This window comes from Mixophyes fleayi, chromosome 10 (genome assembly GCF_038048845.1).
Source record: "Mixophyes fleayi isolate aMixFle1 chromosome 10, aMixFle1.hap1, whole genome shotgun sequence".
Taxonomy (NCBI): Eukaryota; Metazoa; Chordata; class Amphibia; order Anura; family Limnodynastidae; genus Mixophyes; species Mixophyes fleayi.
Window position 1 is genome coordinate 80,047,686 of NC_134411.1, and position 25,287 is coordinate 80,072,972.

The following is a 25,287-nucleotide window of genomic DNA, read 5'->3' on the forward strand; positions in this document are numbered from 1 at the left end:
AATGATGCCATGTGTTTTAGGATTAAAAATAAATAAAACTGTGTACCTTCTTGCGCTAAATGATTAACCAGAGTTAGTGTTATAAGTTGGGCTGATTACCATTAAAGCAGGAGGGCAATGAGCGTAACCACCGCCATGTTTTACCAGGCTAGCCCCCCTGTCATCATGTGAAGCAGCCTCAGACTGGTTAACATGGGGCCCCTACGGCAGCGATAGTCAATCTGATACACTTCGGGGTCCGCATGGACAGCTCTCTAACCTCAAACAGGCCGCACATTAATCTCAAGTCTGACAATACATCCGTAGGGAGCTGGGGGCCAGAGTTGAAAAGTCGGAGGGCCAAATGCCGCCCTAGGCCATCATATCGCCCTAGGGGAATTATGCCCACACATAACATGGGGGGTTTGACCTTTCCAGGTCGTTTGCGTTTGTTTATTTTCGTTGTGGTTCCTACAAGGTGCACATGTTTTTTGCAGGCCTTATTCCCCCTAGAGCAGGGGTAGGCAACCTGCGGCTCTCCAGGTGTTGTGAAACTACAAATCCCAGCATGCTTTGCCAGTAGATAACCAGCAGATAGGTGGCAAGGCATGCTGGGATTTGTAGTTTCACAACACCTGGAGAGCCGCAGGTTGCCTACCCCTGCCCTAGAGGATTCAGCCCTGTGCTGAACAGGCTGGAGTGTGGCTGGATCATATTATGAGATTGAGATATATATATATATATATATATATATATTAGTGAATATGCTTTTTTATAGGCAGGAGTGCGAGTTACATATGTGTATGAATGAAGATGGTAACAGTTTAATGCCGCGGTTCCCAAAGTGTGCACCGCGGCTCCCAGGGGTGCCGCGACGCTCTCTCAAGGGTGCAGCGGGCCAGCCATAGAAAAAACAAACAATACATAAGCTTTACAATCCACGTGGCGCCGGGACCCAGCATCCTCCTCTCTCACGCTTGAGAGAGGAGGATGCTGGGTCCCGGTGCTGCGCGGATTGGTAAGTTTATGTGTTTTTTTTCTATGGCTGGCGCGGGGCAGCGTGTGAGAGGGCAGAGGAGGAGGACAGTGTGAGAGGGCAGAGGAAGGGGGACAGGGTGAGAGAGGGCAGAGGAGGAGGGACAGGGTGACAGTGGAGGGGGACAGCGTGAGAGAGGGCAGAGGAGGGGGGACAGGGTGACAGTGGAGGGGGACAGGGTGACAGTGGAGGGGGACAGGGTGAAAGAGGGCAGAGCAGGGGGACAGCGTGAGAAGGGGCAGCATGTCTTGATGCAGAGTGGGCATTTTTGCATACAACCAAATAAGTATTTCTGTCCTGACCTAAATACTTATTACATTTTTTTGACCCAACTACTTCTAAAACAGGACTGCTCACTAATTATTTTGGAGGGGTGCCTTGAAAAAATGAAGGAGACTCTAAGGGTGCCGCGAACTGCAAAAGTTTGGGAACCACTGGTTTAATGTATAATCCCTAGCCACATTTAACACCATCCAAACCACAATCTTTATATCCATCTCACCAAAGACCTATGAGGGTGAAACTGGGGGATTATAGCTCCCATGTATGTGAATGGATTTACAAACTGATTAAATCAGATTTGTTTCGTACAAGGTTAATTAGTTAGAAATCCTTGCAGGTTTGAACAAAAGACAAACAAACAGTCTGTAGCAGCCTATCTAATCCTATTTATTTGAAGACTGACTAGGAGAAGGCCTAGGCAGACTCTGCTGAAAACAAAGCCTGTATATCTTAACCAGTCTATTTAATGTAGAGAGCACAAATATACAATGTGATGTAACAGAAACATAGGACTTTGACTGTATGGATAAACTGAGCAGTTAAATAAACATTTATAGTTCGATAAGGCTATAAAAACAGACAACAGGGGCATTGCAGTTTATTCTGCATATTTTATTTTCATATTTAATTTCTTTTTTTTCACTATTCTAGCACTAGAGCACTTAAATTTCGCTGGTGTCCAAGAATAAGTGGTTTAAATTTGTTTTTTAATGAAGCAAATAGTGAAGATGTGATATTTTATACTATTTCAATGCATCCCAGCGTGCCCCTAGATAAATTTACTCTTCTTTTTTACTTTGGGAAGCCAAGTGCTTGGTAATGTTTCTGCAGGGAGCCATCACACTACCCCCCCCCCCCCCCCCCCCCCCCCCCCCCCCCCCCCCCCCCCGTACTCTGCTTTAGTGGTAACTAGCCCAGGCTATAGCACTAGTGCTCTCTAACAGTAAAGATATGTGCCAACGCTGTCATCATTGGTGTGTAGCCCTTTGGTATGGGCAAAAGATACACCTCCTAAGCTAGGCCAATTCTCCAAAAAGGGTGCACGTCCTTAAGCTGGGTACACACTGCAATTGTGCAGATCTCATAATAAACGACCGCTTGGTCAAATACTGAAAGAGTGTGTACGCTCCCGCGATCATGTTTTATCGCACCAAAGAACATTGTATCGTTTGATTTGGTTTTATATACTTCATAAAAATCACAGTCAATGATAGATGTTGGCAAATGTGGAAGCATGTAGGCACTCACCACCAGCAGTGTAGGCGGATATCTGTACAGGGTACGGAGTCATGATGTTTTCACCAGATGGTTATGAGTAATGAGGATCACAGATCTGAGGGTAGCTAGTGTAACGGTGTATGCATAATTCGGCATGATCATTGGGACTTTCAGACGTTGGTAAAATCGTCAGAGACCACATCTGAAGTCATTTTCAGTAGTATGTACCCAGCTTTACTGTACTGAGCTCGCATGCCCCATTTCTCCTCCACGGGGACCACAGGTGCAAGTTTCATTAGACTCTAAATATGACCTCAGTTCGTGGCATGCTCTGTAGGGCATAACATATTTTCACGTGCCAACACGAAGTCAAGTCCCATCTGTATTATCGAAGTGTGTAAGGAGGGTCACATAGCACCACTACCTAATAGACAGACTGCTGTTTATTCCTCTCCCTTATTAATGTCTGACCCTCTGTCTGTCATTTTCCTCTGCACACACAATTTCCTTCTTTTTTTCTTAATTTATATTTTGAAATAGGATGAACCCCCATTAATCCAGACAGCTCTGATCCTGAATGGTTTTTGTAAGGATTGGGAATTTGCTTGATAGCTCTAATTTAGAATCCTTTTAATGTTTTGCACAGATATAAAGTAGCCATAGTGCCTGGGATTGACAGGTTAGAGGAATGTTTTAGATTATTTCCTCCTAAACACACTGTTCAGCCAGATTACAAAGCCTGTCCTTTATAGCTGGTAGTGGGGATAGGTGACTGAGAGAGCTTTAATGTTGACTTACCCTGACTTTCTGTACTCCAGCGCATACATTGTTAGTTTATAAAAGAAATAAAGCAGATTGTATTCAAATGTCAAAATGTGTTTGATGGACAGATCAGGCTGAGTGAGGAGACCATCCAGGATGTGGTACAAGCTGCCGACCTCTTGCTACTGACTGATCTCAAGACGTTGTGCTGCGAGTTCCTGGAGGGCTGCATCACAGCCGAGAACTGCATCGGCATCCGAGACTTTGCCCTGCATTACTGTCTAAACCATGTGTATTACCTGGCGACGGAGTACCTGGAGACCCACTTCAGAGATGTCAGCAGCACCGAGGAGTTCTTGGAACTCGGCCACATCAAGCTGAAGGAGGTCCTCTCTCTAGAGAAGCTCAATGTGGGCAACGAGAAGTACGTGTTTGAAGCTGTCCTCCGATGGATTTCTCATGACTCTGAAGTGAGAAAGGTATGTGACATCGCATTCATTTAAACGTTGATGCTCCAGCGTAATAAGCTCTTACTTACAGAAGCAGCCTCTGCTAGTTTTAGTCTCTAAATAGAAGTGCAGTCGCTATTATCGCTGTTTGACCGCGGCCAGCAGTGTGTGACAGCTGTAATTAGGATCTAGGTCCACGCAGTTCATGACGTTGGAAGGTACGTGGTAAATATCAATGTCCTGTCAACTACCTAGACTCTGGTTACCTCTGTTCTAATACTACTGACAGCGGGCAAGGTTTATAAGCCCATTCTGACTGCTCAGGGTCTCCAAAGGAGTTTTGAATAGTACGTATATTTCTATAATGTTCTGGAAGTCAACTTTTGCCCTTATTGTACTCTGAGATAACTATGTTCCCTTTCTGTAGTCAATTAAAACTTGCTACACTTTCCACATAGTGGGTCTGGTTCATCAAAGAACGTGAGTGCACACAGGTTATCTTTTTTTTTATTTTTTATTTATTCTCTTAAATTGTATGTAAATTGCGCACAGGTACGTCTGTATTCAACAAGAAGACGTCCAAAAATATTTCTAGTTGAGTACAGGTCTGAGTACACTCTGCCTGTACTGGGACTTGCCGTATGCAGAGCAGAGAGACGCGACACTCTGCAGAATGTGCATATGTATGTAACAATAATTATTGAATACATCAACACCTGTAAATAATATAATCATTAATTAGAATATATTGAAAAAATGGGTGTGTTTGTTTTTTTCTCATGAAATACATATATCCGGATTGATATATGCCTGATGTACATAAAATGCTTGTTAACAGTTGCACTTAATTGCAAACACATGTTCTAGCATGCATGCGTGACTGTCATCACTATCACTTGGCACTTAGACCTGCTTTGTGGCTGGTGTAAGTGATACAACAGGACAAAGCATACCTGAGAGATGTCCAGGGGGTAAATGTATCAAGCTCAGAGTTTTCCGGCAGGTTTGAAAAACCAATCAGATTCTAGCTATCATTTATTTAGTGCACTCTACAAAATGACAGCTAGAATCTGACTGGTTGCTATAGGCAACATCTCCACTTTTCAAACCTGCCGGAGAACTCTGAGCTTGATGCATTTACCCCCAGATTTTGAATCGGATAGATGTGCGTGGGTTTAACTTTGGCACGCCCTTATTGTACATTACCTACCTCCATGCGCCCCTTCCCTTCTCCATGCCGCCCCTGGAAATCGTAGTCTGTTGGAAGTGTCCTTTGCATTAGAAGATGAATTCCATGCACTTACGTTCACTGGTGTATTGTCCATTTCTGAGTATGCGCAGAGCAATTTTCTGTGAAACACGGCACATACTGGTATTTACGTTCCTTAATGAATCAGACCCAGCATGTCCCAGATATACAGGCATCACGCTCTTTGTCAAGGTAAAAATGGTCTCCCAACATAAAGCCTGTTGGCTAAATACACCGAAAAAGAGCCAAAACTGGGTTTTCACATCTGCAGTCTAGTGCAAAGTATGTTTTTTAAAATAATAATTAAAAAGTGGGCATAGAATGTCTTTTAAGCATTATTATATAAATATATTGCTAGAGTGTTCAGTGCATAAAAGCAAAGTTTTGCCCCACTTGCCCTCTCATACACAACCTCATGTCAGGTATTTTGCATGAGTGTTTAGCAGCCGGTTTATCAGCTGCAGCAATATTCATAGCAACGCAGTCTGTCAATTCACCAGGAACGGGTGACATCGCTGAAAGCCTCTGATCTCAAGATTCCATGGGGAAATAATACTGTTGCCATGAATAATGGTTGAGCCGACAAAATTGCTGCCGTCAGTGTGCGTAGACAACAAATATTCTTTATAACTATGGAAATATCCCATTGATAAATGGTGTGTGAGGTTGTACCCCCATACACGGTGTGTGAGCTTGTACCATACATACCCTCACAGCTGTCATAGTAGAAGTTCTATCTACACAAGAGTTGTTAACGGTGCTGTGAGTGCCGATAGGAGTTATGTGAGACGTGGCTATCAGTGATCTGCTCTTGTTATTAGATCTCGCACAGCATTTCAATGGTGTGACTTACAATTACTCTGCTAAATTATCACAGTTATTGGTAGACCTGCAGGCCATAGCTGTAATCATGCACTTTCCAATGAATATATATATATATATATATATATATATATATATATATATATATATATATATATATATATATATATATATATATATGTGTGTGTGTGTAATAAAATTTATTTTTCTTTGCTAGTTTAAAGTTTCTTATTTATTTAGAGGAAGACTTTCATTGATCGGTCATGTGTAAATTGATCGTTCAGTGTTTCCTGATTCAGTGAAAGTATGTTTTGGGTGGTATTAAAGAGTTGTATTTTGTAAGCTCTTTCTAAGCTACCCCCAATGTAATAAACCCATCTGTTGAGCTCTATGGTAGAGGCAGAATCTCTTCTTATGCAGAGAACTGTCACAGCAAGAGCAGAATCACCCTATGTGTCGCTAATAGGAAATATCTTGTGCCTAGAAAATAAATCTTACTTCATTATTACAATTTCCTCTTCAGTTGTCATTGTTAGCAGTTCTTTTATGCCAGTCTTGCCTTTTAGGTTTATTTGCCCTTAAAAAAACTTTAATATGTCATCATCATTTATATAGCGCCACTAATTCCGCAGCGCTGTACAGAGAACTCGCATCAGTCCCTGCCCCATTGGAGCTTACAGCCTAAATTCCCCAACAACGACACACAGACTAATAGCAATTTGATAGCAGCCAGTTAACCTACTAGTATGTTTTTGGAGTGTGGGAGGAAACCAGAGCACCCGGAGGAAACCCACGCAAACACGGGGAGAACATACAAACTCCACACAGATAAGGCCATGGTCGGGAATTGAACTCATGACCCCAGTTGCTGTGAGGCAGAAGTACTAACCACTAAGCCACCGTGCTGTCTTGTCTTTATAAATATTTTTCATAAGTAGTTGTGCAAATTAATGCTACAGAGCTTTTTATATAGACTGGACCTCGTTAGTGGCTTTTTATATAGCGTGAGTCTGACTTCCACAGATGTAACCTCTGACGCAGACTTCATAATGAGACGATGAAACGCAGATGCAGAAATGTAATGCGGCATCCCGGTCCTCATCAATAGCATAACACAGGCTATTTTTAACTTTAAAAACATCAGCTGATAGACATAGGACCGGCACAATGCATAGATAGAAAGACATCATGACAATGCATATTTATACTGTCCCTATAGTCTGTACAATCGTGTGTTATTTTGATTTTAAAATTTGATTCTTTTAACATACTTATAGAATACAATGGTAAACGATAAAGGATGCCTGTAGTCCAGCTCAAATAATAGTAGATAAAATACCTCTTCTCTCCTGATTTTTTTATACTACTTAAGCTTGTATCAAATTTAGAAAATTGCAATTTGCCTTTTTACATTTATAATTATTGAAAGCAAGAGGGCAGAGTCTAAAAGTGACTGTTACATTTAACCACAGGCCCAGAAGTCTGTTTCATAGACGTTTCAGTGCGTTTTATTTTCCATTGTTTTAATCTTCCTCTTGACATTTTTGTGATACTTTATCCTTGATCAGAAAACTTTTATTACATTACATACTTTGTATATTTAAGTTTGCATTCTGTTCGCCTATTTTATGACAGTAGGTGATGTAGAATATGGGTGTTCCCCTTTCATCCTGATGAAATAGGCAGTTTCATAAAGTTAAGGGTTTCTTTATTGAGAGGATGAAATAATGTATTGGAGGACAACGTTTCTTTATTATATCTGATGGCTGGAAAAGCTCTGTGTTCTAAAATGGCCAGGTAATACCACAGCGGTGGTTTGTCCTTAACCAGCATTTGGATCAAACGTTTTGGTAACTTAATGGGTTGATTTGCAGTTTTCTGTACCCTATAATACAAGCGATTGTCAGTTCACTAAGCACAATGTTCCTCCATTGTGTGAATAGTCATGCTCCTGTCACATGACTAGAGAGAGCGAGAGTTTATTGGTGAATATCGTCCGCAGCTCTCCAGGTAAAGCTGCCAAATGTTACGTAGTTCTTTAGTATCGAAAAAGTAACCCTATTAGACCACAGAGCGACAAATATATTCTAAATGGCATTTTTGGTCTTTTTACCAAATAATTTGTTAATATATAGAAACTGCTACACATTACAAATCAGACCCGTGCAACGCCAGGTGACCCTGCTAGTATATATTATATGTTAGGTACCTTTATTTTTCCATTGCAATTTAGAGTTGAATTAGGACATGCCCCTCCCAATTGTATATCTGTCTGCACGTTTGTTGTGTAGGTGACCGGTGTAAAGCAATATTATACTCTGTCATATGGTTGATATGTAGTATTTAGTTTTGTATCTGCAAAAAGTGACTGCAATACATCATGACTAAAGTCATTCATTAGTGCACTGTTGTCCCCCCAGGTTCACATGAAGGACGTGACCTCGGCCTTGTGGGTGACTGGCCTGGATTCCAGCTACCTGCGGGAACAAATGCTGAATGAGCCGCTGGTGCGGGAGATGGTCAGAGAGTGCAACAACATTCCTCTGAGCCAGCCGCAGCAAGGGGAGGCCGTCCTGGCCTCCTTCAAACCCAGGGGTTACTCGGAGTGCATTGTGACAGCCGGCGGAGAGGAACGGGCGTGAGTATCAAATGTATTCATTTACTGCAGGAAGGCTGTGGTTTTAAAAATGAGAAGATCTCACGGTCACTGGCTGGATCTCATCTTGAGTACTATGTACAGTTCTGTAGGTCTTCTCTACAAAAAAAAAAAAAATTAAATAGAAAAACTTCAGAGAAGGGCTATTGAAATGGTGCATAATTTGTTTACATAACAAAACATGAAAGAATTTACATGTACAGTTTAGAAAAGGGGGCTGGGGGTGCTCTGTCTGGAGGAAGGGGCACAGGGGGGGCGCACTCTGGCCGGAGGAGGGGGGGGGGGGGGCACTCTCTAGCCGGAGGAAGCTGCGGCGTGGGGGGATGCTTTCTGCCATGTAAAACAAACAAAAGATATAAAAGGTATTATTAGAGATTTGGAAGGCAGGATTCTTAGAATATGTGGACATACTTTGAAATTGGAGAAGAGGGAAAGGTAAACTTTATTTTACAGTAAAGGTGACAGATTGGCAGATCCATGGAATAGTCTCCTAGCAGTTGTAGTGGGGAAACTCACATAGTACAGAAAATTTAAAGTGCATAGGACAAGCACATTGTTATTAAGACTTTGATAGAAAATATTAAAATCCTTACCCCCCCCCACTCAAGCCAAACATAGAAACATTTTTTTGATGCCCAAAAGAACCTACAGATCCATCTAGTCTGACTTATTTTTCTGTTTAAGCCAGACCATGCATTGTCTATGTATCTATGGTCAACTTCATTGGATTATACCGTGTTTCCCTGATAATAAGACACTGTCTTATTATTTTTTTCTTGTCAAAAAAACACCATGGGGCTTATTTTCAGGGTAGGGCTTATTTTAATTAACATTGACAGCAATTTCAATTAAACAAAGGTGAAGGTAAATGATGACCACCAGTCCTGCTTTTATCCCCAGCATGCCCCTCAGTGCTCCTTTTATCCCCAGCATGCCCCTCAGTGCTCCTTTTATCCCCAGCATGCCCCTCAGTGCTCCTTTTATCCCCAGCATGCCCCTCAGTGCTCCTTTTATCCCCAGCATGCCCCTCGGTGCTCCTTTTATCCCCAGCATGCCCCCTCAGTGCTCCTTTTATCCCCATCATGCCCCCTCAGTGCTCCTTTTATCCCCATCATGCCCCCTCAGTGCTCCTTTTATCCCCATCATGCCCCCTCAGTGCTGCATACCTGTTTTTTTCCGTGTCCTGCCTCCTGCCTTGCGTCTCAGCTCTCCTCCGCGGCTCTCAACAATTGCACTGGCACGTCAGGGGGAAGGAAGAGGAGTGCGCTCACTGCTGCAGCCTGTGATTGGATGCCGGCGCAAAATCGCGGCATCCATGTCGGGAAAGGTGGGCGGATAGGGTACGAGTGTGTACCGTAGCGGAGCGCAGGGAAAATGGCGCTCGTGATAGGGCTTAATTTCGGGGTAGGGCTTATTTTAGCCGTAGGAAGGGAATTTAGGGTAGGGCTTATAAAGTGACTAGGTCTTATTATCGGGGAAACACGGTAGTTAGTGTCTATGATCCAGGTGAATGACCCAATTGCACATTGAGCATCGTATCAGCCCAGAGATAGTACAACCTTTGTATAAATCAGAGCCAGCAATCAGAAGAATGAACTTACTACATTCTCAGTAGGAAGGTATGGCTGCTTGTATAATACGTGAAACCCACATACATAACATTTACAGAGAAAGTGATCTAAAATAAAAAACTGTGTCTCCTTCCAGGTCTAGGAAGGCGTTGGCCAATGTCCGCTGTATGTGCCCACTCTATGATCGTAATAGACAGTTATGGATTGAACTGGCGCCACTAAGCATGCCACGAATCAACCATGGAGTTTTGTCTGCAGGTAGGTTCTCAACATGTATGTCAGAAGTCTCATAGAAATGTGTGTGTATTATGCAGCGTTTATTGAAGAGCAGATAAACCTATATGAAGTGAGTTTTATAACTATTAATAGTCATATACTGTTGCCTCCTTTGTTATTAGCTACATATAGTTAATGGGAAACTAAATGGAGACACCTTGGTAAATGAGGGATACCTAGAGTATTTACATAGAGGGCTTCCACACAGGTGTTGCACAGAATAATATATCCTTGACATACAGCATCCTCTGCCTGTTTCCCAGCCAGCAGACACAGCCATGCTGTGTTACACTGCACAGTAGCTCACAGATTGGTGGATGGCGCTGGCCCTCCACCAATCAGAGTAGTTGGAGGTCTCCACACTCTGATGAATAGTAATGCAGATTGATTAGGTGTTGATCAAAATCACTGGTAAATCCGGTCAGCCTGTGACTGGTCAGTGTATGTGGTCATCTGCCAACCACAACAAATAGACCCCAGTTGGTTTGTCCTTTCTCCACTCCTTTAAAAATCTTGAGATTGTAATAATAATGTTTCTATGACTGCACGGATAGTTCTATGGTTGTCACCTGTTGACCAGATTGCTGTCCATGCTCAAAAATTATAAAGTCAACTTTAATTTGGAGTATATACGGGATTTGGAGCCACATGCGCTAATATCAAGTCTATTGGCTGTCGTACGTGGCCAGCTTATGGCAGTGTTGTCTTGCTTGGCATCTCGTTTTGATTGAAACAGAATCCATTTTGTTGCCCTGCCTACATCTACATAGCAGAAAAATTCTGATAGAAAACCAATAAATGTACAGAATAAAAAACTAATTTGTATCAATGCGAGTTCAATTATTCCTTGCTTGAGACCTCTTAGAATAGTGACAGTGGGAGCATATCTAAAAACTATGGGACTGCCCACAGCAGCCAATCGGGTTGCTTTAATTTTCTAAGCTGCACAGCTAAAATCCGATTGGTTGCTATGGGCAGAAACTACAGTTGACCTATGCATTCGTTATCCCAATTGTTTCCCCTTGTTTATGACCATACATTTCTAATCCACCATGTATAGTAAGGATGGTCTCTTTCTGTTCACAGAGGGGTTCCTGTTTGTGCTCGGGGGTCAGGATGATGGTAATGAGACGCTGAGTACCGGGGAGCAGTATGATCCTGATGCCAACGCTTGGAGCCCATTACCATCTATGCTGGAGGTAACCTTAAATGACCGGTTAACAGTCCATTATTCAAAGAAATGTACCGTCTACAGCAGTGATGGCTAACCTGTGACACTCCAGGTGTTGTGAAACTACAAGTCCCAGCATGTTCTGCCAGCTATCTGCTAGATATCTACTGGCAAAGCATGCTGGGGCTTGTAGTTTCACAACACCTGGAGTGTCACAGGTTAGCCATCGCTGGTCTACAGGAATTAGGTTTTACCATCCAAAGGAACGGCCGTACGTGCTGTTATATTGTGCTATTATTTATGAATAACCTTTTATCTGCCCCCTCCCGCTTTCCTGGCAGTGTGGCATTCAATATTAAGCACTAACAAAGTCTCATGCTTGTTGGAGTTGTATATACTAGTGACAGTATGTAGCCGCTATGAGAGCGCTGTGTCTCGGGTTATGATCATGTCCGGAGTAGAGAGGCTCAAAGAAATTCCTCCTCTTTATAGGCAACGCCAAAAGACCCGGGTTAGAAATTTCCGATTCACTGTCTGCGTTAAAATTACTGGGCCTGATTCATAAAGGATCTTAACTTGAGAAACTTCTTATTTCAGTCTCCTGGACAAACCATGTTACAATGCAAGGGGTGCAAATTAGTATTCTGTTTTGCACATAAGTTACCGTATTTTTCGCTCCATAAGACGCACCTGACCATAAGACGCACCTAGTTAAATCGTGGTATAAGCAAAAAGTCTTAGTTAAATAGCCCCAATGGGAGTGTAAACCCGGTGGAAAAACAGCTAAGATTCCTAATTGTCAGTGATCTCCAGCCACATAGTACAAACTGATGCTGAAAATACAAAATGACCAGAATGATGTCCGTTGCCAGTGTGGTCTAATGATATTTAAGTGATGGTTCCACACAGGACCCGTGTCCTATTATACCAAATAATCCAACCGCTATAACGTGTTGCTGTAGAAAAAATCCATCCAGATCACACTAGAGGATAATAAGTAATCAAGTAGGTAGTTCTGTTATCAGCGCTATTATCAGATATGGAACGAGGTGGATATAGTGATACTTGCTGGTTGCTCTCAGTCTCTTCCAGCCGCGCGGCAGTTCCGGGGGTGTGCCTGCGTCAGTCCGTGTACAGGTCAGCTGACCAGCAGGCTGAGTGTTAGATTGGGGATTCCCGGCGTTCGTGTCGGGTCACAGATGACGTTTAGTGGGCGTATCCCAACGAGTTTCGTCCCATTCAGGACTTTTTCAAGGGTTAGCGTCTTGCTAGCAGTATTCGCTCCATAAAACGCGCACACTTTTTTCCCCACTTTTTTTGGGGGAAAATGTCCGTCTTATGGAGCGAAAAATATGGTAAATACTGACTGTTTTTTCATGTAGCACACAAATACTTGATAGCTTATTTGTACACTGAAATTTAAAGTTGATATTTGTGTGCTACATGAAAAAACAGTCAGTATTTAACTTATGTAAAAACAGAATACTAATTTGCACCCCTTGCATTGTAACATGGTTTTGTCCAGGAGACTGAAATAAGAAATTTCTCAAGTTAAGATCCTTTATGAATCAGGCCCACTATTTTTAAATCTCTTTTATTCATTTTTTATTTTTTTAACACTATTTAAATACTTTTACTTTTAATTTACAAAGTATTATGGTAACATGCTTTTAATCTTAACAGCAAATACCAGTGTACGGAGCTCGCACTTACCTTTAAACACAGGGGGGAAAAAACAAAATTTTTGATCTCAAACGCGGTTGAACCTGTTCAACTTTCTTGATTTTAGCTCAATCTTTTAAAGAAATTTTATTTTTTATCTTTAAAAAACAGTGTACAATTATAAGATACAATTATCATTGACCATAATAGTAGCCCTCAAACTGAAGTCACTGAGCAGTCACAGGCCACATATACAGTGCAAGGAAGTAAGGAGTGTAGCTAGCAGAGAACTGGTCACAGAAGACAATATGTATGAGCGAACGTGCAATACCGTAATTTGGGGGCGGGGTGGGAATAACTGAGACCAGAGACGGCAGAGAACAAGAGTGATGTTCTACAGCAATCAAGCCAAGCTAGAGGCTGAGATTAAGGAAAAAGGTTCTAAATATCCTGAGAAGGATCACTGGAGGTAGGGGGGGGAGATTATAGATAAACCAGTCACACCAAATTTTGGAAAATTTGTGTGTCTTATTATTTAAATATGAGACATTGTTTCTATAGAGGCCAAATACTAAATTTTATATAGGATATGCTATCTGGTGGGGGCATCTGGACACTTCCATTGTTTAGCAACCAAGTATATTAAGGATCCGCACGTAGGGGTAAATGTATTAACCTCTGGTTTCTTCAACTCCCGCAGGTTCGGCGTCTTCGGCGCTTAAATTTAAAGCGGCGCTGCCTTGTAAAGGGAAACTTACCTTTAAAAGGCAGCCGAAGACGCCGAACTCGCGAGAGTTGAAGAAACTGGAGGTTAATACATTTACCCCGTAGAGTTTCTCAGGGTGGATTGAGGATGTTTTTTTAGTACTGCGCTGACCGTTCTCCTGCTTAAAGGATGTTAAGATTTCAGCACCAGAGCTTAGGCACAAATACATCTGCTTACATGTCGCTCAGGGCATGGCCACAAAGGTCAATAGTGTTTTTTTTTTCTGGTATAACAGATTCTTGGTTAACAAAAAGACAACAAAACTCTAAAGCAAATTCAATATTTTTTCCTAATTCAATGTTTTGCTTCGGTCCCTACCCAAGCTATGCAGTGAATGGGGACCCTCCCAGGTATACCCCTAAAGTTTGTAAATAAATTATTGAGTCGGCACACGAGTAGTGATCTGTACGTATCTCCAATAGGCGAGGCACAGTTTTGGTATTGTGGAAATCGATGGCGTAATCTATGTTCTGGGAGGAGAGGACGGAGATCGCGAGTTGATCTCCATGGAATCCTACGACACCTGTACAAAAACCTGGAGCAAGCAGCAGGATATGACCATGGTTCGGAAGGTTCGTATTGCTAATCCAGTTTCTTACTGACTTAGATATTTTCCATTTTATTTAAAAAAATAAATAAATAAAAAATCTTTTATTTTTGGCATTTGTTAAACTATCTGTCACGAACGTAACATTCTATAAAGCATTGTGCTAAGACTTTGAAAGTTAATGGTGGTTGCAGTCCCAAGTTTTGACTGTATTGGGCTTTGTGGATTCATTACAGATCGGCTGCTACGCCACAATGAAGAAGAAGATCTATGCAATGGGAGGAGGCTCATACGGAAAGCTCTTCGAGTCTGTGGAGTCTTACGACCCCAAAACCCAGCAGTGGACAGCAATATGCCCTTTGAAAGAGAGGAGGTGAGCTTTGTCACCCAATAGCTTTTGCTAAACCGTGGTCCTTATACAAGAGAGGCCTTTGGCTGAGTTGGCTTTCTCTCTACTCCGCAGGTTTGGCGCGGTGGCGTGCGGTGTTGGCATGGAGCTGTATGTGTTTGGTGGCGTTAGAAGTCGGGAAAACGAACAGAACAGCGAGATGGTGGCTTGTAAATCGGAGTTCTACCATGATGACTTTAAAAGGTACAATGTCTTTTTTTTATTTCTTTTGTATTCATGTTAACGTATTCCACTTAATATTTTTCTGTGACAATAGAAAGTAGCCATACAGTCTTCAAATATAATTATCTATAAAATTATTCGTAAGTTTTTATAATGTAATTTTCACCAATAACTGGTACCAATATCACAAGCCTAAAATTCCAGCTTTTTGTGCAGCCGTTACACTGTACAATTTACAGTTTTGTTTAATTGTTTTGTGTTCTCATATTTATTTATTTTTTGTTTAAGAGCAAAGTAAAGCTTAGTAGAAACGAGCATGTTTTACACTATTCTTTTTCTAAAGATAATTTATATTTAATGATCTACTAATAGAACAGTGAGAGGTCTGATATAAGATTATTTCAGCATAATTTGAAAAGATATGCTAGCGCCATCTAGTGGTCATGCTTATTTTTTTGTTTTTAGTTTTTTAAATGCACCAATCTTGGTTATTTGTTCATTTTAAACGAAAATACTTTTTGGGATATCATCAACATTGCATGTTTTCAACTTTAATATGAAATTTCCCCTATGACATGTAAATAATTGTCACCCATTATACCTGCTGTTGTGACCTACAGATGTTTCCTGAGAGTGTTTGGATCCAATTGGTCGGTGCTTTGAGTGTGAAGATATAAAGTCATACATTAGTAGCTTTGTGTTGATACATAGTAAGATCATTGAAATATATTGGTTGTTTACAAAAGGAAATCACAACATTGTGTGTTTTAATAGGACGTTGAAGTCACCGCAAGCGGCCAGAACAGTCACCATAGATGGGGGAGTGTAGATGGTCTACTAACATCAGATAATGGTTTGTTGTTGCTGGTGGAGAAACCTCTTTCTCGGGCACTAATCCAGGATCTTGCATATTGCTCAGTTGGTTTGAGATTTAGGGACCAGGGTGATTATGGCATAGGGTTTATATCTCATTCTTAAAACCATTCAGTGACCACTTGTGTTCTGTGGATGGGAGATTTTTTCTTGTCACATTCCAAGAGATTGAATTCTGTTACTATAGCATGAAGGTGATCTTTTAGACTTTTATATGTATTGCATTCATCTACCTGTTAAAGTGGGTGGAGACGGGTTATAGACTTAAACCAGAGTTCTCCCCTGCACCTATTTCTCGGGTGCTGGGGAGAACACTGGTTTAAGTCAGACGGGTGGACACCTGTCTGTTTTTACTTGCCAGCCGGCTCTTGGAGCCCAACATAATCCTATTATAATAGAATAAACGATTGTTTCTCCTATTAGAACCTGCACTACGTGAGCACTACAGTCAGCAGTGTCTGTTACACCACTGACCACCAGTCTGACCAGTCCTGGAAGGTGTGGGCAATAATAACTTCTAACATTTCTCATTATTATTGTAAAGTATTACAACTGCTCCCACCCGGCTGCTTCTTAATGCAACCCAGCTGGCAACAGACAACATTTTCTGGGGAGAACACTGTTAAACAACCCACCTTATGTACATGCACCCCACACCATAATAGACAGACCAGAATACACCAGCATGGGAAATAACAATCTAGTACATAGTCTTCTTAGGGCACATGGCACACATTCACTTGCCTGTTTGTGATGAATGACCCAGCACGGTGGCTCAGTGGTTAGCACTTCTGCCTTACACCACTGGGGTCATGCGTTCAATTCCCGACCATGGCCTTATCTGTGTGGAGTTTGTATGTTCTACCCGTGTTTGCGTGGGTTTGCTTAGGTTTTTCGGTTTCCTCCCCCACTCCAAAAAAGAGCATACTGGTAGGTTAATTGGCTGCTAACAAAATTGACCCTAGTCTATATGTGTGTGTGTGGGAATATAGACTGTAAGCCCCAACGGGGCCGGAACTGATGTGAGTTCTCTGTACAGCGCTGCAGAATTATTGGCGCTATATAAATTAATGGTCATGATGATGATCATGTGACCGTTTTCCATTACTCAGGAGACAAATAGTTGTGCTCTTTGCAACACTATTGATTAAATTGAATATTCAGGTGTTCTAAGGGATCAGTGCACTTCTGCTTGACCTACCCTTCCCCTAGACTGATATTTGTAGCCAGCTGGGTCAGAATTTCTTGCCTTTGCTTTCCACAGACATCACAGTCAGAGTGTGCGCTTTCCTTCCATGGGAAACTGTAATCTGATGATGTCTTTCCCTAAAACAAACGCCACCTTAGCCAATGTTCCGCGTGAAACATCAACCAGCTGAAGCTATGGACACATAGGCCTTTCTAAACAAACTTCGCAAATCTATGAAATTCTGCGACTTTGCAGGGCAAACTTAAAACGGCGATGTCTTTAAAGGCAAGTTTTGTTGTCTTGTGTAATGATAACACAGGTCTGCGAAATTTAAGGTATTGAAAGCTTTTTTAATTATACTCCTGTGTACATCAAGAAATAGTATATAAAAAAAATGACCACATCACATTTACCTATATGGGGGTTACATACATTTTTAAGAAAAAAATAGAACTTTAATTGTTCTTGACATATTTATTGTGAAATACAAAGAAGTGTAGATGATATCACTGTGTTTTTGTCTTAATTACATAATAAAATAACAATAAAATCAAATAATAGAAACAAAACCATAATTCTTAAAAAATCATTAATATCTTCGTTTTTTTGGTTTTGGTCTTCAAACTTCGTTTTGTCGCTTTTCGCTTATAAGTTTTTTTTTTCGTTTGTCTCTGTGTATCATCCAGCAGTAGTCAGCCATCATGCCAACGTCCCAACGACCCTGGTATCTTTTTTTTCTACATCTTTAGGGGCATATTCATTTGTTGGCATTACACGGAAAACTAACGCGGCGCGCGCACTATTACCGTCATTACGGTAATAGTGCGTGCAATTACCGTTATTACGGTACCTTTAATGTTGGATTTCAGCTCGCAGCTCAGGGAGCTGTGAGCTGAAATACGGCTTAGTATTACCGTAATAACGCTAATACTTTAAACGCCACGGGAAACGGCAACAATTGAATATGCCCCTTAACGTCTTGGTGGAACTGTTCACCCTGTTCTTCACTGTAGTGTCCGACATTATTTGGGAAATGCATAATATGGGAATTCAAAAAATGTACCTTTAAACTCCTATTGCAGCCAAGGTAACTATTAAGCATTTCCCTGACAATTTCTTTGTAGTTTGGATCCTTGACATTACCTAAAAATGTTGAAATCACTTGTTTGAATGAAGTCCATGCCGAAAGTTCCACAATATACATTGCACGCACGAAATGTTTATATTTTATTAACTTTCTAATGTCCGCTCCTGTAAAATGCCTTCCTTCAGTTTAGCATCGGATATGTTAAGGAATTTGGTGCAAAGATATTTTCCCTCTATCCCCCTGCTTCCCTTGTCCATCATTTCCATATTCTTCCTCCTCCCTATTTCACTCCTCTCATCTCTTCTGTGCCTCTGTGCCCCTGATCTGACTTGCTGCCCCCTCCCTCATCTTTCCCTCTCTCCTCCTTTTTCCCACTCACACCCTTTCCCTCTTGTTCCCTTCGCTGCTCTTCTCTCAGCGTCACTTTGTTCCTACCTACCACCTCCCTCTCTTTCCCCCCAGGAAATCTATTCCCTCACGTCACTCTTTCCTTCTGCCTCTCCCATTTATAAACCCCCTTATCTCCCCCTTTCCACTCCTCCCCCACCTCTTGCTCCCCTGCCCCTCGTCTCCTGTCTGTTGTTTCTCACCCAATTCCAACCCTCTCTCCATGTCATGCTCCTCGCCCCACATCATACTCACCCTTGAAGTCGAGCAACCCCAACAATCTCATCCACATCTCTCCTCTTCCCTCTCTTCCTCTATCCTCTGGTCTCTAAAATGCCAGGTCAGTCTGTAACAAATTGACCTCTATCCATGATCTCTTTATCTCTAGATCCTGCAACCTGCTTGCCATCACTGACAACCTGGCTATATCCCCAGAGGACACTACCTCTCTTGCTGCTCTCTCTTTTGGGTGCTTGTCCTTCTCCCACACACCCAGACCTGGGGACTAGCAAGGTGGTGGTGTTGGCATACTTCTCCCCCCCCCGCTGCTCTTTTCGGGCTCTTCCCCCTGAACCCTCCCTCTCTTTTTCCTCCTTTGAGGTTCACTCTATCGGCCTATTCCACCCAGTCCACCTCCGTGTTGCTGTTGTTTTCTGTCCTCCTGGTCCTGTCTCTCAATTCCTTGATGACTTTGCCACCTGGCTCCCTCACTTTCTCTCCTCTGACCTTCCCTCCCTCATCTTTGGGGATTTTAATATCCCTATAGACAATCCCTCAGACCCTGCTGCCTTCAAACTTCTCTCCCTCTCCTCCTCCCTTGGTCTCTCTCAATGGACCTCCTCTCCCTCGCACCGCAGTGGCCACGCTCTTGATCTGTTTTTTTTCACACCTCGGTACTGTCTCCGACCTCATTAATTCACCTTTCCCTCTCTCGGACCACCATCTCCTCTTTTAGCATCTCTCCAACCCTCTCACCATCCCCATCCCCCAAGGTTACTCTCACCAGGCGTAATCTTGACACAGTTGATCCTACCACATTCTCCTCCTCCCTGGGCTCGCTCCACTCCCCATCACCACTCTTTCTTGTCCCGATGAGGCGGTCTCCTTTTACAATTACACTCTTACCACTGCACTTGACTCTGTCGCCCCGGCTGTCACCATCAAGCTTCGGCGATCCCCGCCTCTACCGTGGCATTCAAAACTTACATGCTATCTACCCGCAGTGCAGAACGGCTCTGGAGAAAGTCACGCACTCATGCTGACATCCTCCACATCAAGTTCATGCTTGTGTCTTACTGTTCGGCCCTATCTCTCTCTAAGCAATCCTTCTTTAAGGCTCTCATTTCTTCCCAATCCTCCAACCCCGTCAGCTTTTTGCCACCTTCAACTCCCTCCTCTCCCGTCCCCCTCTCCCAATCCCCCTCTCCCAATCCCAATCCCCCTCTCCCAATCCCAATCCCCCTCTCCCAATCCCCCCCCCAATCCCCCCCCCACGCTCTCTGCTGTCGACTTTACTACCCATTTCACCTCCAAGATTGAGTCAATACATCATGACATCTCCCAGCAGTCCCTTCTTACCCCACCCACTCCCCCCTCCCTGCCTACTCTGTCCCCCTTCCCACCCTCCTCTGCGGTTGCTCTCTCCTTTCTTCCCTCCCAATTTGCTAGCTCATCCTCCGTCTCTTCCTTCACTCCGGTATCTGCAGATGAAGTCCATACCATTCTCTCTTCCTCACCCCCCTCCACTTGCCCACAGGACTCAATCCCCTCCCACCTCCTTCGCTCCCTCTCTCGAAGCGTGACCTATCTGCTGGCTTCGATACCGTTGACCACACACTCTCAAATTTATAGGCCTCTGTAACACCATCCTCTCCTGGATTTCCGCTTACCTCGCCAACGGCTCCGCCTCAGTCTCTACACATGACTCTACTTCCCCCCTCTTCCCTTACCCATTGGCATTCCCCGAGGTTCAGTTCTTTTATCCCTCTTCACCTCTTGATATCCTCATCTGCTCATTTAGCCTCCAGTACCACCTCTTTGCTAATGATACCCAAATTTTTCTTTCATCCCCTGACCTCTCCCCTTTCCTTTTGTCTCGTGTCTCCTGCTGTGTCTCGGCCATCTCATCTTGGATGTCCCAACGCTTCCTTAAACTCAATATTTTCAAGACTGAACTTATTGTCTCCTCCCCCTCCCCCTTCCAGGACTCTCCCACCTCCCCCCTCTCTTTCTGTTAATAACACTACCCTCGTTTCTATCCCTCAAGTCTGATGCCTTGGGGTCATCCTTGATTCCTCCCTCTCCTTCAAACCTCACATTCTGTCCCTCTCAAAATCTTGCTACTTCCACCTTCGGAATATATCCAAGATACGCCCCTTTCTCACCACAGAAGCCACGAAAACCCTTGTTCACTCGCTTGTAATCTCTTGCCTTGACTACTGTAAACCTTCTTCTCTCTGGCCTACCTGATTCTCGCCTTGATCCTCTTAAGTCTATCCTCAATACTGCTGCCCGCCTCATTTTTCTCTCCCGCCGCTCTATCTCTGCAGTCTCCCTCCAACAGTCACTACATTGGGTCCCCATACCCTACAGAATTAAATTTAAACTCCTCACCCTGACCTTTAAAGCTCTTAATCAATCCTTCCCTCCCTACATCTCTATCTACACTCCTAGCCGCCCCCTCTGCTCTGCCTGTGACCGCCACATCAATACTTCACTGATCACCTCTTCTCACTCCCGTCTCCAGGACTTTTCCCGGACTGCTCCCCAGCTGTGGAACGATCTTCCACGTTCCATCAGGTTAGCATCTACTCTTAAGGGCTTCAAGCGTGCCCTTTAGACTCATTTCTTTATTCAATTCGACCAGTCCTCCTCCTAACTCAGTTGTCCCGGCTCTCTCCCCCAGTTAGTACTACCCTATTTGTGTCTCCCCTTTTCCTTTAGGATGTAAGCTCTGAGGAGCAGGTCCCTCTTTCCTTGTTGCTCCTTCTACTATTCCATCACCCTCTGTACCTCTTGGCTTGCTTCCCCAGCCCTGTTTTCTTAAGCTTCGGCCTACATCTCGCTGATTTCTACCATCACTTTAACTCATTGTCCCAGAAATAATTTGATTTGCATTACCATGTTACGTGTGTTTGTGTGTGTGTGTGTGTATCTTTATGTATTTTTGTTCTTCATATTTTGTTCTTTATGTATCATGTTATGTCATGGGTCACTGTTTCCTGTATATGTCATGTACGGAGCTGCAGACATTTTATGGCGCCTTATAAATTAAAGATGATAATAACTACCAGTCCCATGATGCCTTGCTCTACTGCCTGGAGTCTCTCTGACCATACATAGGCTTCATGCAGGCATTTTTAAGAAAAGTATATGGGCACATACAACCTATTCTGCGCCTCTGGGGGAAGTGAGCGGTGGTCTGAGCTCAAGTGCTGGAATATGCTTCAGAGACATGGAAAAACAACCCAGCCAGGAAGAGTAGCAATGACCATTTAACTTTTTATATCTGAAATGAAAACCATTTAATGGCATTGGCAAATAAAGCATTGAAATGGCAACGTTCTAATGACCTGAGAAGTATCTATGTTGTGCAGAATTATTTATGCTCCTACCACTGTTTGGTATGAACTTGTTGGCTTGTTTGTCCAGGCCTGTCTATAATTGACTTGGAACATCTGTTGTGCTGCACTGTAGTTCAGTCAATGTAACTATAGTATTTAATTGTTCAGAACTGTTTGTACAAGAATAGATCAATGGTTTAATGTTCCACATTTATAGAACACGTCAATATATGTTGAACATTACTGTACACCTTGCGATCTAATTATTTTTCTATTTACTCAGTTGTCATTCTGGTAGTTTTAAATGAACACGGCCCTTCCCACTATGGTTTCAGAATTTTCACCTGTTCCTCCCTGGTCTTAAAACACTAATAGAGAAAGAGGGAATTTTAAAGGAGAGCTGTATCCAAACACTGTATTTATTTAAAACCTAATATATGAGTATTGACTTGTGTCCTGCCCTTTTTTCTTCCTGGCTGATAGAAGTTATCTTTGCCCACCTACGTTGCTTAATAATTGCCTGCACATAGCCTCTGCCTGTTCAGAGAGACTTCATGCGGTGGAGCAAAGCTTGATGGGACATGTAGTTCTTTGAGTGTAATCAGCCTTCATAGCAATAATGAAAGAAGTTGAATCTTGCCCACACACGCACACTCCCAATGTGAGCCTTCATTTCAAAAATAATAAAATGTCACACGGATCTGCTATACATGCAGTACTGGTATTATTATTATAAATTTTTATTTATAGGGCGCCACTAGGTGTCCGTAGCGCCGTACAGGGACAAACGAAATTACAATACGAGGTGAGACAGCACAGTACAGAAAACAATAAGCACAGTAACTCAGTGAGCTCAAAGCACAGCTAGAGGGGCGGGGGAGGGGAGAGGGGAAGGTCCGCCTACGACGGACGAAGGGGTGGGGTACACAGAGAGAGACGGGGAGAGTTATTTTTCAGCTACCAAGTTAAAGACTAAAACCAGTAAATCAATAGGTATTGGGTCATATTTTTTTTCCACTGGCATTCCTCTTTAACATTTAATTGTGGTGATCACAAACTTGTTGTAGCGACGATCCACAACCTCACCCTCTCTCATTACTTGCCCTGTTGTCCTACAGAGCTATAGTAATGCTGTTAGTGTGGCGACACTTTGATACAGTGTAAGTACTCTTGTTTGTGTTATTTGTGGCTTATATTTTCCTTTACTGATAATAATAAGCTTTAAAGTCATGCTACCAACCTGGTTATACAATTTCAGTAGTGATGAATTATGAGCAACATGTTTCTGTGCTAGACAATTGGTTAAGGTGAAGTACCTTGACTTACACAATGTTTAATCATTAAAATGGAAGTCCTAGAAAAACGTGACCTAGAGATCTTCTTGTTTTTAACAGTTCTGCTGCACTTACGGCACTTAACTCGACATAATATTCCGGTTCCTATGCTGCTAATGTACTGTATGCGAGGAGTTGTACAGATCAATAACCTTTTAATTGTTTCCTGAAAACTCTCCTTTTCAGGCAAGCTTATCAAATTCCCAAACAACTCCTTAACCTCCCTATTCTACACCTTCTTCTTTCTATACCCAAACAAATAATAATTAATAATAACTCTCTGACTCCCAAATCAACTTTGCTGTGTGATTAGGTCACACTTTTCCAAGAAGCCCTTTTATCCTTTGTAGTCTGGTTGGACCAATATGCAATATGTGGCACTGTATTAAATCCTATATACTTATACATTGTGAGCGCAGGGCACTGTTATGGTTATAGGGATAGTATTCGCGCCAGAGAAGGATATTCAACTGGAAGAGATTTGTCTAATGCTCTTTCCTTTTTATCCCGTGGGTGTCTGGTGATTTCCCTATCCCCACGCAGGTATTGTTTTCAAATAAATAAAAAGGTAAAAAATTAATGTACAAAAGTAAAATATCATAGTATTTGTAAAATTTGATATTAAATAATCCACAGAGATAAATAAAAAACACAATCCTTATTTTACCCAAACAGTACTAAAGCAACGTAAGCAAAAATAAAGTAGTCATTTTAATAATGCATTCATAAAAGAGGTAAAAAAACTAAATCTATCTATATAGATATTTCTGTGTGGAGTTTGTATGTTCTCCCCGTGTTTTCGTGGGTTTCCTCCATGTGCTCCACTTTCCTCCTACACTTCAAAAACATACTAGTAGGTTTATTATTATTATTATTTATTATTATTATTAATTTTTATTTATAGGGCGTCACAAGGTATCCGTAGCGCCGTACAGGGACAGACAGTATCACAGTACAGGGTGAGACAGCACGGTACAGTTAACAAGAAGCACAGTAACTCAGGAAGCTCAAAGTACAGCTTGAGGGGGGGGAAGGTGGTAGTCTGCATACATTGGTAGACTGAGCCCAAAAGGTAGGGCGTAGATGACAGATGAGAGCTCCAGAGGGGTAAAGAGAGTAGAAAGAGGGATTGAAGGACCTCAAGGAGGAGGCTAAGTAGCTGGAGAGCAGAGTTATAAGTGGTGGAGATCAGGAGGAGAGGTGCCCCTGCTCAAAGGAGAGTACAATCTAAGGGGAGGGTTGGACAGACAGAGACACAAGGGTGGGAGGAGGAAAGGGGGAGAACGGAGGCTGAGACGGGGAAGAGGGGGGGAGAGGAGAACGACAAGGAGGGTAGTTAAGTGGGAGATTGGAAGGCTTTAAAGAAAAGGTGGGTTTTTTAAAGCCCGATTAAAACTGAACAAATTGGGGGTGGGGGTTCTGATGGAGCGGGGGAGCTGGTTCCAGTGGAGGGTGGCAGCGCGGGAGAAGTCTTGGATACAAGCGTGGGAGGAGGTACCCAGGGGGGGAAGAGAGGCGACAGTCATTGGCCGATCGCAAAGGGCGGGATGGAGCGTGAATAGATAAGGTTGGAGATGTAGGGAGCAGTGAAGTTGGAGAGGGCCTTGAATGTGAGTGTGAGGAGCTTGAACAGGATTCTGTAGGGGGAGGGGAGCCAGTGAAGGGCTTGGTAGAGGGGGGAGAAAGGAAGATGAGTCGTGCGGCTGCGTTGAGTACAGAGCGAGGGAGGCCAGTAAGGAGGCAAGTAATTGGCTGCTATTAAATTGACCTTGGTCTCCCTCGGGGCGGGATGTATGTTAGGGGATTTATACTGTATGCTCCAATGGGGCAGGAGCTG

At 42.8% G+C, this 25,287-nt stretch overlaps 1 protein-coding gene across 1 annotated transcript in view; it reads left to right on the plus strand.

The window, feature by feature from the left end:
- The window catches only part of GAN (gigaxonin), a 42,563-nt gene that overhangs the window by 5,915 nt on the left and 11,361 nt on the right, over nucleotides 1-25,287 (plus strand). The window contains exons 3-9 of the mRNA XM_075188979.1: nucleotides 3,406-3,756; nucleotides 8,218-8,435; nucleotides 10,161-10,282; nucleotides 11,387-11,499; nucleotides 14,322-14,471; nucleotides 14,683-14,819; nucleotides 14,910-15,038. Coding sequence (XP_075045080.1) covers nucleotides 3,406-3,756; nucleotides 8,218-8,435; nucleotides 10,161-10,282; nucleotides 11,387-11,499; nucleotides 14,322-14,471; nucleotides 14,683-14,819; nucleotides 14,910-15,038 — 1,220 coding nt within the window. The remainder of the gene's footprint in view (nucleotides 1-3,405; nucleotides 3,757-8,217; nucleotides 8,436-10,160; nucleotides 10,283-11,386; nucleotides 11,500-14,321; nucleotides 14,472-14,682; nucleotides 14,820-14,909; nucleotides 15,039-25,287) is intronic.